Genomic DNA, 13,089 nt, shown 5'->3' on the forward strand with positions numbered 1-13,089 from the left:
GCATGAAGCTCGCTTGGCTATGAATTTAGGAACACTACCTGTCACGGTTAAATTGTGTCAGATCCCCAACTGCAATCTGGGCAACTTGGCAGATCACACCAGGCACTGAAGTATCCAAGCAACCTAACTTTGAGTAGGTAAATTCAGCACCTAGTCCCAACAGACTGCCTTTCCAGTCATTGGAGTGAGAGGAGCTCTTCCAGAGAGTGCTCTGGGAAAATAATTCCAGTGCTCTCACCAACGCTGTGAGATAGGAAGTACTTGTCTCTCTCCATCGACCATGTAAAAGAGACCAGCTTCCCACATATGTAATTTAGGTACTTGAAGTCAGGCAGCATGAATACTTTCCTAAGGTGTCAACTCCTCACCTTTGCATCCAACTAAGGGTCTCCAGGCTCTTCCATGTGAAGAACTTGTAAGCTTGTAGAAGTAATTGGAAAGAAAGTGGGATAATCAGCCTAGCTGCCCCAGGAGAAGTGACTGCTCTTCCAGAGAACTAACGGACACAACCAGACAAGAGAGAAAGGCGGTGTACGAGGGTCCAGTTCTTACCTGCCAAAACTCTGACTTCTGCATCATTTCCAGTTCTCGAACTGGCTGGGTTTTTCGCCAGGCATCTGTAGATCCCGCTGTCCCCATGCTGAACCCTGCTGATCTGTAAAGCTCCGGAGGGCAGGACGGCCACCCGCGCATCGGCCGGGCTCGGGAACAAGTCCTCCTGGTTTCGCTGCCAGTGCACCACAGGCATGGGCTCCCCAACAACTTCACACTTCAGCAGAATGGTGTCTCCTGCGAAAGCCGTGACAGATTCTGTCTGGGAAAGGAACCTCAGTGGTCCTGCAAACACAAGCAAAAAAAGCAATTACATAGCTGCTGAAAACACAAGTTGCACGCTGTCTCCATGCTGATTTGGATTTTGTTAACAATCCTGACTAAAAAAAAATTTAAAAAAAATTATGTGATATTCTGAAAACTACTTGGAGATTGCTATAATGGCCGGGTGACTAACACTCTCCTTTGTAAATTCCACTCATTAACAGCAAAGAAAAGATCTGTTGTCAACTTAAAGAGCAACAAATTGCACCTGTTCCTTACAAACCCACTCAGGAACAACTTAACAAAGTACAGACACGCTATCGTGCAATCCAAACTGCTCAGAACAGTGACATTCACAGAATCACTAAGGTTGGAAAAGACCTGTCAGGTCATCAAGTCCAACCATCACCCCAACCCCACCATGCCCACTAAACCATGTCCCACAGTGCCACGTCCACACGTTCCTTGAACACCTCCAGGGATGGTGACTCCACCACCTCCCTGGGCAGCCTGTCCCAGTGTTTCACCACTCTCTCAGTAAGGAAATTTTTCCTACTATACAACCTAAACCTCCCCTGGAGCAACTCGAGGCCATTTCCTCTTGTCAAAGGAAAGCACAACTAAACCTACGTAAGATTAGGAAAATGTTACAGTTGCATCTTGCTGTATTTCTCCTTCCCTACAAATAATAGGAAAAATACTCTAAAAAGCCTCTGCTAAATAAGTTACTTGGTCACATAATCAAAATACTTCAAAAACAGGGAATGGCCTGTGGCTGTTTTTCCATGAACCATTTTTGACTCAATGAGGGCAAGAGAGCAGAGCTGGGAGCTTTAACTGCACAACCCGCAGACGCCCCAGCCTCACTTGGTGCAAAAACCTGAGGACCGCGTCCTTCACGTGCTACAGAAGAAAAACCTGCAAGAACAGTACAGGGTCTGCAAGATTCGAAGTGCAAGATGATGTCAAGATCATGGATTTTATTACCTGACAGAATCTTTGCTTTACAAATAGCATAGATAATCTTGCAAAGAAGGAAAAGAAAAGATTAAAAAAGAAAAAAAGAAATCATCCCTCTTTCCAACCAAGTATGAGAAGGACAAATCAAGAAGATAGGCTGAAGCAACTGCTTGGATCTGGGATGTGCTAGAGATGGCGTGGACATATTTTGGGGACCTGCTCTGGCTCTAGTCCTGGCCAGTCCCTAGAAACGACCCCACCAGCCCCCATCCTGGCTGGGCACACTCATCTGCCCGCAGGGACTATTTGAAGCCGTACCAGTAAATACAATCACTCAGAAGTGTGCGCAGACATGTACCAAGTGCTTGACAGAATGAAAAACTTAAAAGACGACACAAAAAGCACCTAAAAAGTATATAGGAAACAAGTATCTTTTAGATTATATCAGCCAGTATACAGTGAAGGCACTCTAAAAGGAGCTGTCAGCAGAGGCTATTAAGAAGCTGAGGAAAAAAAGAATAAAGACCCTGACTTCCCAGATGTTAAAATGCCACCCAAACGTTCAGCAAAAGCAGTGTACTGGGGAATGATCACCTACTGAAAGAGACATTTAAGTGGGAGCCCCGAGCTGATTTCCTGGTTCAAATACCTGTTTTCTGGTGTGATTTTTGGCCACCCATCTCTTGTCTCTTTTCTCTTCCTCAAACACATTGCTCCTATCTCCCAGAGCATCCGCAAGGATGAGATCTCGCAGCCTGGGTGAAGCGCTCCCATGAGCTGAAGCAGGAAATTCTTTAGCCAGACTGAAACTGGCTCAGTAAAAGACTTCCTAACAGCATTTCCACACATGAAAAAGAGCCTACGTGAATCTACAGTTGTGTGGGCAGTGGTATTTCTAATCACCATGCTTACAAGTTATTCCTGGGAGCAAAGTGAGTGAAGAAAACACAGGCGTTCCCAACCCCATCCACGCAAGCCCTGCCATCCGCTGTACCCTCGCACACATTCCTGTTACAGTCAGGATGCTACTTTCCAGCCGAACTATTGGCACAGATGCACAAGTAACAGCTTTTCACCCCCAGCAAAGCTGGTGCAAGCTAGAAAAATAGAAGCATTCAACACTTTAATTAAAAAAAAAAATATAAAAAAAATTGAAGATAAACACAGCGTGAACAGTGATGGAAAGCTGTTGAAAACTGCAGATTTTTCCAGGAGGAAAGACAGCTAAATCTAGCTATTTACTTTAAAAACCAGGACTAAAACAATTGCCATAGAGGGACTTTTTTTTTTTCCCCATGGCAGCACTGTACCTGCTATGCCCCCACACATAGCCAGCTCATGCTTTGCCCTGTCTCTGCACCGCCTCCCATTCTGCAGGTATCCCAACTCTTTTTCCTTTGAAGTTTAAGAAAACATAATAAAAATCTATGCATAACAGATCAGGATGTTGCAAAATACCTTTCGCTATGTCCCGGTGAAAAGACACTAACCACTTCTTTCCCATGGTTACGTTCCAAACTCGTTCATCTCTCTACAGGACCATACTATAGGAGATCTTAAAACCACCACTGGGTCTTTACAGCTCTCCTGGCTTACGCCGATTTAAAGACAGTTTTTGAAGCTACACAGATATTTGGGTTGTCGGCTCATGGGAACGCACTAGCAAATACATTCCAAGAAAGTCCCTTTCCGAGACAGACTCTGGAATTAAACACTGCAGATCCTCGCTGATGCTTTGCTCTGTAGCCCCAGGCTCGCAGATGCACCCCCCTGCATTATACCCAAACCTACTTAGGAAACTTAATTGAAAGCAGTACCCATCTCCGATTTACCACACAGTCTGGTTGGCAGCCTATCAAGGATCCCCATCTTTCCTTACAGAAGACCCAATTATTAAGCAATTAAAGTTCACTTAATAAAAAGGCTTATCATTTGGGGGACAGACCTCAGGGTCTGGAACATGTTTAGCTATTAAATATTCAGCAATTTAGTAGCACTCAGTACAATCCCCCAGAGAAGAACCGCTTTAAATGCTTTGTTTGTTTCAAATTAAAGTCTGCAAGGTTACTTAACATCAAGACAAGACCTTTTTTTCCACTTTCAATTCACATAATAGCTGAAGGGCAAGAAACCAAGGTAATGAAAAAGAGCGATTTCCTTCTGCTTGCTTCAGAAAATAGGAAAGAGCGCGAGCACGGGTGAGAGAATGTGGAAATGTAAATATTTTAGAAACTGCTGTCTAATTCTCTCTTCGTGGGCTGGTTTCCAAAAAGGGGCTATACTTTAGTTACTCTATATTCTTTTTTGTTTGCTAGCTCCCATTTACAATTCTGAAAAGATTTGCACTGAGTAATGTGCAGCAAAAGCATCAGAACTAGACCTACAGACTTCACCAAATAATCCAAGTACCAACGGGGCATTCAGGTTTGTTCATAAAAACAGGAGCCAAAACTGTTCCCTTCTTGTTGCAAATCCCATCTTACGGGACTGGAAGCCGTACATCTCGGAGGAGATAAAAGGGATGAAAAGATGGACACTCAGATTTCTGATTTAGAAGAGACTAATCGGGGGAGGGAGAAATCAAGTTATCAATACGCATTTAGCGCTACTTCTATAAAGAACTGCCGCTCAGGGAATTCCTGCAGTGCAGTACCAGACAGCCGCTCCTAGTACCGTCTGTCAGCCTAATGAGAAGGACTCAAAAGGGAAGGATTTTAGTATTACAATAAAATGAATATTAATAAGATATTTTATGCCCTTGCATTTTTTATATAGGAAATTTGGGCAGTTAAGGTTTATACAGATGGAAGTTAAACCAATTTGCCACACAGGGCACCTCGGTGTGAAGTGAAGGAGAGGAAGGTGCCTTACTGTCTGAGAAGCCGACACATGAAGTAGACACATGAAGTAATCATAGACCTATTTACTACTACCTATTTTCAATAGCAGAAAAACATCAACCGCTCCTCAAACTTGTGTCTGATATTGGAAATACTTCAGCCTACTAGGAGCGGAATATTTCAAATAATACTTACCAGCCACAGGCTAGGACTATACTCCAAGTATGGCAGAGCTCAATAATTTGCTATCTTCTGTTTTTCCTGGGTCTCAGGTGTTATTTCTGCAGCAAACCAGTTATAAGCCACCATCACAGCCCCAGGGAGATACCAAAAGGCAGCTGTCTGTGCCACTGAGCATCCAGCAGCTGCAGCCAAAGGGAGAACAGACACAGTTTAAAGTCTGGAAGTTTGATTTAAGAAGTCAGACTTCAACCAGGATGACTCTGGTCTATGGCCCTGTCTGCAGGAGATAAGGATCGACATTGGCTTGGCATTAAAATTGTGTATTGAGATCCAAGTAATTACTTACAAAGCACAGTGGCAGGCAAGTCCAAATAGCTCCAGATTAACTGAAGTACAGCTAGTTACATAGTTATGTACACAATTATTTCAATTATTTGAAATAATTGTGTTATAAGTGTGTGTATATATACATAAAAATCTGAGTGCATCACAGCCTTTAATTTGTATTATGTAAACAAGAGATAACATCATTTCAATTTCATAGATGAAGAACTGAGTCTCTAAGATTCAGGTTAAAAGATTGAAAGGTGGCAAAGCCACAGAAACAGGCATCCCACTAACTTATAAAATGTGGCAGCTTCTAACTGAGGCAAGTTCCTTGGGCTTTTTAATCACTTTTGAAGACGTTACAGTGACTGACTTGCTCACTCAAAGTCACAGGAGAAATCCAAAGTAAGCAGGGGTTCGAACCTGCTTTCCCAAGCTCTTCTCTAAATATATCAGTGTTTCCTTCCTTTCTATAAAACTGAGTAGGAGTTTCTTTTGGGGTACCCACAAACTGAAATAAAGTTCAGGGCTTAGCTAAGGGGGGGGGGGGGGAGAGGGAAGTTAAGTTCATGCTGAGTTCTCAGTTTTTCAGCAGAAAGGAACAAAATCCTTGTGAGGGAATGAGCTTAAAAGTACAATTCAAGCCTGGGGGGTCTACTGAAGAGGGGTTGAAAATGTACTTCCTGCAAAGAAAACTTAGGGACCACCATCACCAGATAGCCTAAAAAGAAAATAACAAAGGAGGAGTTTAAACACACTATTATGTTTAATATTCATTGAACAAGTGTCAAAGAAAATCTACTTAACATGCTTTTCTGCTGTCCTCTTAGCATGCCTCTCATTGCTTTTGGACTGAGGAGTGACTCATCCTGCTTTGTGCCAGGGGAGCGAAAGCAGCTCAGATGTTTTCAGCCAGATTCATCCCAAACTCCAAGCCAAACAAAGCATTTGGCCTCATTTCAGGAGAGCCAAACTGTGATAGCTTTTTTAGCCTACACATTTAAGGGTGAAACAATTATTTCTGCAACTTGTATTTAGCGTTCAATTATCATCCTGGATAATGCATCTTGACATTCTTGCTGTGAAGTCCTCTAGTCTTTAGATAGCCCTCGGAGCGCCACTGTGTCGACTGAAAGGGGCAGTCCCTGCCCTTCTCTCTCTGCACCCCTCTCGGAGGAGGATAATTTAGTTGACCTCAAGTAGCAACACAGCTCTGGAGGGAATCTCTGTACTGGGTCAACTTATAAGAAAGTCAAAGAAACAAGGCACAGATTTTATAGGTGACTGTAAAAGCAATAGTGTATACATAGAAATACATAGATACATAAGAGAGGATTTAGGGGAGAGTTTAGGCTCAAACACTTAAGCTGTGATGCAACCCAGATGCTACTTAGCCATGGAAGTGCCCCAGACATCGTTACCTTTCAAGGAGGTTTTAATCCTGATACTTTACTGTTAGATCAGATTCCTCATATAACACCAGGAAAGCCACCATGTCTCCTCTTAAACCACACAGAGAGGAAGGTCAGAAGCCATCTATTCCTCCATCAGCCCCACCCTCATGTGGACACGTTCACACAAGTGCTGTTGAACTCACCGTAGATGAGAGAAACCATAACTCACAAACAGACAATTCAGAACATCTGATATAGGAAGAAAATTCCCCCTTTTCTAGCACAAGGGCACCTCGAGGTCTCCTCCAGCACAGCAATTCTCTCCCAGCATGTACAGTCCATTACAAATATTATAGCATCAGTTCTTGGCAGCAATCTAACTCCACCAAGGCTAGTTGAAGGAAGATGGAGCCAGGATCTGCCCTTTGATGCCTCTTACCTATCACAGGAAATAAATGAACTTATTATTCTGAAAAAGACTTTTCTTCAACCTGTGTCAGCTCAGATTATCAAAGCTGAAAGAATTTTAAAATCTAATTTACTTGTCACCTTTTATGCGGCTCGCTTGCTGGCTGCGCTCAGCATAACGCATGGAAACAATCTATTTTTTCCAACCACGTATTTATGCTGTAGGGGGATTTTCATCAAGGATTCAATGCCTTCGTGGTCAGTTCTACTTAGTCTTTGCAGATCTTTCTTTCTGATTCAAAGCACCAGCACAAAGCTGTTGTGCCTGAACATCCCACACATGCAAGACAGGTTCAGAACAACAAAAATTTCAATTTTAACTGAATCATTCAAGTACAACCCTCAAGATTGCTTTTCTCTTCATTCTACAGATTTGTCGGCATTTCAGAGTTCACAAGAATAAAATTTGTCATTCTCCAAGATCAAGATTCTTCAAGCTCACGGCTCGAAACGATGACCTCCTCATAGCCACAGGCAAAACATGAATCTCCAGAGCTCCCCACCTACAGCTTTCTATGGCTGTTCAGTCGTTGGGTTGGATCTAGTTCCTCTCACACACGATTTCTACAAAATACAGCCACAGCTTTTAGCTTAAGATCATTTGCTGATTTCTCAAAGAGAAGGGAGAAAAACTCAGTAAATACCCAAAGCAACAGAACTGCTAATATTTATTAACAAGTCTACATGATATACTGAACCTCTAGGAGAGTAACTCCCCGTCATTCACAGCAGTACAATACACCTGCATGGGGGAAAAGAAATGCTACCCTAAATTTTTATCATCCACTGACAAGCCCACCTACTGCCTTGCCCCTGTTAATACACAAATCAGAGGGTGTAAATCTCTTCGTCTTCCTGACGGCAGCTCTTGCCAGCACTTGTGGCTCGCAGCCAGCGAGCAGAACAGGCTTCCCGCCAGTCACCAAAGAAATCATCAAATCTGCTCCTCAAACAGGAAATAAGAAGAAAAATAGGCCTTTTTCTATTGCTGACGAATCTATAAAGGGCCATATTTCAAAAATCCCTAATTAAAACAATAAAACATGCAGGCACTCTCATTTGTGCGCCATGGACCGGGAGTTCACTGGTGCTAGCTTTGTTTAGCCCATTGTATTTAAAGCCCTGCACCTGGAGCAGTGACTTTGCTTTCAGAAAGCACCGTAGCAGCAGGATAAAGATGCCCTGAGCGAACCAGCAATCTCTTGATGTAACAGCCTACAAATGTAACATGATATTTTTGTGACTTGCCTCATTTGAAGTACTTCAGAACCCCCTTGAAAAGACCTTTGGAGTAATTAGGTGTAACTCCAGCCACGCCTTCCAACAAGCGAACAGAGTCTTTAAGCAGGACAGAGGCATCCCCAGCTCTGGAGGAAGAAAGAACAAGCACCACAGTTGCCCCTGCCTCCAACGAGCAGGGATTGCTCCTGGGCTACTGCCGGCAGCACTGAGCTGAGCGGTACCACAGGACAACAACAGCCAGGGCTGAAAGCCTGCCAAATCAGCACCTAATGCACAGGCAAGCCATTACCCAAGCACGGCACGACAACACTAGTTACCCCAGCAGATGCAGTAAAGGTTAGCGCAGTCTACAAGACTACCACAAACCTCTCTGTCATGCAAACCCTTTCCATTGTGGCTTCTGAATCCGGCTGTCTGCTTTGAGCCTCGTCTTTCAGAAATCTGAAATCTCTAATGTGACATGAACTGTGGTTTATTCTCCAATGATAGCAGTAGATGTTTGTGTGACAGACCAGTTCCGACATATCGAAGGTCAATCTGTTCAGAGAAAGGAGGGGTAGGACTCCGCTACCATGAATAACAGATTCTGCCTAGACAGCAGAGACAATGATTATGTAAGCTCCCCTTCCTTTCCCCTAATCCAGTTCATGGGCTATCCTTTTACAGTGTTTTGAAGAGCCAGAACATATATAAATTACTACTAACGTGACTCACAGCAAAAGGCTTCTTTCTTTGCTCCCTCCCTCCACTGACTGTCCATAGAACATCTTACCAAGTTCAAGGCCTCAGCCCTCTGGTTTCAGGCACTTAATGGCACAGGCTCATGATATCTGTTTAAGAAAAGATCAATTCAAAACTCTCAGTTGTCAAATACCACTCATCTTCAGCAGGCATTCATCCCACTTGCGCTGAAGACCAGACTTTCTCAAGGACTGGGACAGGCCACGGAGCAAACTCTTGCAAGAAGAAAGTTTCAGAGATTTCAAAAGCTTCAGACACAAGCACAAGGGGAAATTGATTTTAATTCATCGAGTGCAAGCATAGGGCATCTCATGCACGCAGAGTGCGACATATAAGCGGGCAAGATATATGTGGCTCTTTCTTAAATGCCTGAACGCAGACAAAGAAGCCAGACAGCCCAAGCACTGGAGTTGCTTGAGAGAAGATGCTAAAGATTATGCAAGGCAGTGACAAACAAGTGAAGATGGGGAACACTGAAGCAAAATATGCAAATGCAGCACCTGGGAAGGGCAGGCTGCTGGCAGTTCTACTTTCAACTATTTTATGCTTTTAGGGTTTGTTTCAGTGGGCATTTGTTTTTGTGGCTCTTGCAGGGTGAAAATCTTTGAAAGCTACTTATTCTGCTGAAGCTACCTGCAGTTCCTCAGGGGCAGGACACACCACTAGTGATTAAAAGGACACTACAGCTCAGGGAACTTTGTTTGGACAAACATCCAATAGTATGAACATCAAGCCTTTGACTCCACAAGCATGGGCTGGGAATATCTTACATCAGTAATAAAGGTGAGACCAACAGGATGTTTAGACATTGTATTCAAAGCCACAGGGTGCGAACAGCTCAACCCTTGATAGGTTTAACTACCATTCTCTCAAGTGCTGCAACATAGTTCAAAAGACAAGGAGGAACAAAAGAAACCCTAGAAGTTTATCTTTTCTTTAGACCATTACCTGACGTGCTACATGAAAACACGCTTCAGCTCTCTCTCATCTCTTTCCAGAGACCAAGAAGATTCAAGCATATCCACCAACTTATTTATTGGACCCACTTCCCAGTGGATTTGTCACAGAGCGATCCAAGCATCACAAATGTGACTGTGCTCATCCCAGAAAGGTGGGAACTCCCCTCAGAACCATGGGTGACCACGGTCCTACGGGGACCGACAACGCACCTGGAGACAGCAAACTTCAGCCGTGCACCCACAGGACAGCTCTTCGCCTCAACAGCCTAACTCCTCTCTTCTTACATCCTCTTCACGTGAGGATATAAGCCATAAGATATTTTACCTGACGGCAAAAAACTAGAGAAAGGCATAGAGAGAACAAATTACTGGGGAAAGCAATTCTGACAGATTACATGTGATACTACGGTGCCCATCCGAAAACTCAAAGTCATGCAGCAAGCCACATTTTCAGAAATAATATAAGACTTAAATGAGACATTAAATGGGATGGTAAATTATTTTTCTCAGTTGGCTAACACTTTTGAACTTAGTTTCATATTTCTAAGATCTTTCATTTCGGCTCTATTCTTATAGTGTAAAGCCTGTGTTTTCTGCTAATCATAAAGATCACAAAGCTAAGGCTTAAGGACAGCCAGACAATACCCCCCGCTCTTAGTTGTTAGAATTGCGCTCAAAATACAAGAATTGGCTAAATTTAAAAGAAAAAAATGAAATTGGCTTGAACTTTTTTTTAATTTGCCTTGAAAGACAAACCGCAAGAGCATATGATCCTTATTAGGGAAGACATCACACACTGCATAGCTGAACATGTAAGAACCAGGTTATAATTGTTTTACCTTTATAGGTAGCAGTATTTTTCTAAAATAATCAATTCCTCATAAGCCCATAGTATTTATTTCTTTATGGGAGATCTATTTAAACATGCTTTTCCACACATAAGGATTCAGCCTCCACCCTTTTCCCAATCATTAAAACTAGCAAAATTACTATTGTCCCTACCCCCAAGAAATCAGTGGCTTCCTCAGGAAAGCAACTAAAACCAGATAGTAATTTGGGTCCGACAGATTTACTAATGTACCTGTAGGCCAGTAAAGCATTTGAATTATGTGACATATCTTTTTATGAGACAAATTTGGTAAAAGCATGTCGAAGCCCAATCTTAAAATACAGCGCAATAAATGAATTAACTGAGCACAGCGTACTCTCTGTGGCCATTAAACTGGAAGAAACGCAGGCAGAGGCAAATACCAACTTGAGAAATGCAGACCCAATTGGCATTTTATTGAACATTAGCAGGCAACCCTAAATCACCAGCTATCGTCGTGTATAAGTAACCATTTAGCAGCAGTGGTATTTGTGTTACAGCAATTCCCGGGGGCCTCAGTGGGTGTTACAGCTCTTTTGTTCCCATTACTATGCAAAAACACACATGCAGGACCGGTTCAATGCAGCGTAGGCACGGGGCGCTGCATGTATAAGCAGAAAGAATAAGCCAAGTGCAAGGAAAGGGAGGTGAGAACTGCCAGTTAACGTAGTTCCACGCCACGAAATACTCCTGACCAAATGCCAGTGCCAGGCCTGGAGAGAGAAAATAGCCAGAATCTGTATGTCCTCAGATATGGACATTATTTGCCCATATTGTTCCCATTTTATTCTACAATATATACATAAAGCGTATGCTACGCTGCCAGTTCAGGTCTTATCTGAGTCCAGCTCTGTGTCCTTACTTGCTGAACGTCAGCCCCTAGGTCTGGACGATGGTAGCTTCTAGCTCAAACCTCAGCCCTTTGGGAAGCTGGGGCAGAGGAGAGCTTGTCCTCTGCAGCGATTTGCTGCTCCCCATCAGCTGCAGTGGTGGTACAAAACAGCCTCTTCACCTCCTCCCATCCTTCCCGGGCTGTAAGAGCTCTTCGTGCCCCCATCCATGCAAAGACAAACTCATCTGCTTAAAGCACAATGATTTAAGTTGGCTTGTTTGACTGTGGCAGAAAGGCGAGTGATTCACACAACCAGGTACAGCTGCAACACTGCGTAGAAACTGGCCCTTACTGTTTTCCAGCTCACATCTGCCATTACTTGCCGAAGCAGGTCTGTCTAGTATGGACAAAACAGAAGTAGCGAGTCGAAGCCCTGCAGATTCATTGCCTTGAAGACAAGAAATGGACATTTTAGCAATAGCCTGGAAAAAAAATATTGGAAACAGAGTAGAAGAAAAAAAAGTATTAAAATTATACCAAGAGAAACCACCTAACACCAATTCACAAACTGCAGAATAATCCGGTCCCTGATGCTTTCCCTGGCTTTATCTTCCATTGGCACGTGTCCTCAAACAGAGCATCCTCTCCTTCCCCCTTCCGCAGGGACCATGTAAGGACTAACAAGGTTAGCTCAGGCTTTACTGTGTACGCCATTTTAGTTCACAAAACCATTGAGCAAACCGAGTGACCAACGCACCCGTTCCCGACTGCAAAACGCTGCCGCAGAGCAGGCGAGGCAGAGGAAGGGAGGGGTGGGATCCAGCCAGAAAAGGGTACGTGCTGCATACTGTCCTGGCCTTGGTCTAGCAATCTCTGTCTCAGGAGATCAACCACTGTCCCGGCACCCAGGGAAAGCCACTGGCGACTCCTGAAAGTCTCGTATGCAAGGAGTCAAATGCTGCTTTATTTACATACATGTTCTCAATGACTTAAGTGCTACTGACTTTAACAGGACACTCCTTTCTATCACAGGCAATTTTCTTGCCTATAGCACCAACAAAGCTCTGCTGATAAAATGGTCTGTTCTGACAGGACTTAGCTCTTCTCTGAAAGAAAAAGATCATGATGATAACAGTAATAACAATCACTAGAAAACAAAGTCCACTAAAATGCAGCAACCTGCTAGCTCCGTTCTGGTTAAATACTACAGTATTGTCATGCTTTAACCAGAAATCTAAGATAAATCAGCAGTAGCCTTCAGCACCAATAAGTAACCTGAATATTTTACAGTGTAGCATCTCCAACTTCAAGTTTGCTTCTTACCAGTAGCACAGGATAAGTTACATCAAACCAATCTGCCCCAGCAAATGCCGCAGTGTTACGTTTTCTGCACAGTTATCCTCATTTCCCCTCTTTCTTTTTGACCAGGTAGAGAATACTATATGCTCTGAGTTTGCAC

General features: G+C 43.4%; 1 protein-coding gene across 1 annotated transcript in view; it reads right to left on the minus strand.

Moving 5' to 3' along the window:
• DCC (DCC netrin 1 receptor) overlaps positions 1-13,089 on the minus strand; it is a 362,206-nt gene that overhangs the window by 305,708 nt on the left and 43,409 nt on the right. Inside the window, exon 2 of the mRNA XM_059833384.1 lies at positions 553-837. Within this exon, the coding sequence (XP_059689367.1) occupies positions 553-837 (285 nt within the window). The remainder of the gene's footprint in view (positions 1-552; positions 838-13,089) is intronic.

Source organism: Gavia stellata, chromosome Z (assembly GCF_030936135.1).
Source record: "Gavia stellata isolate bGavSte3 chromosome Z, bGavSte3.hap2, whole genome shotgun sequence".
In the NCBI taxonomy this organism is placed as follows: domain Eukaryota; kingdom Metazoa; phylum Chordata; class Aves; order Gaviiformes; family Gaviidae; genus Gavia; species Gavia stellata.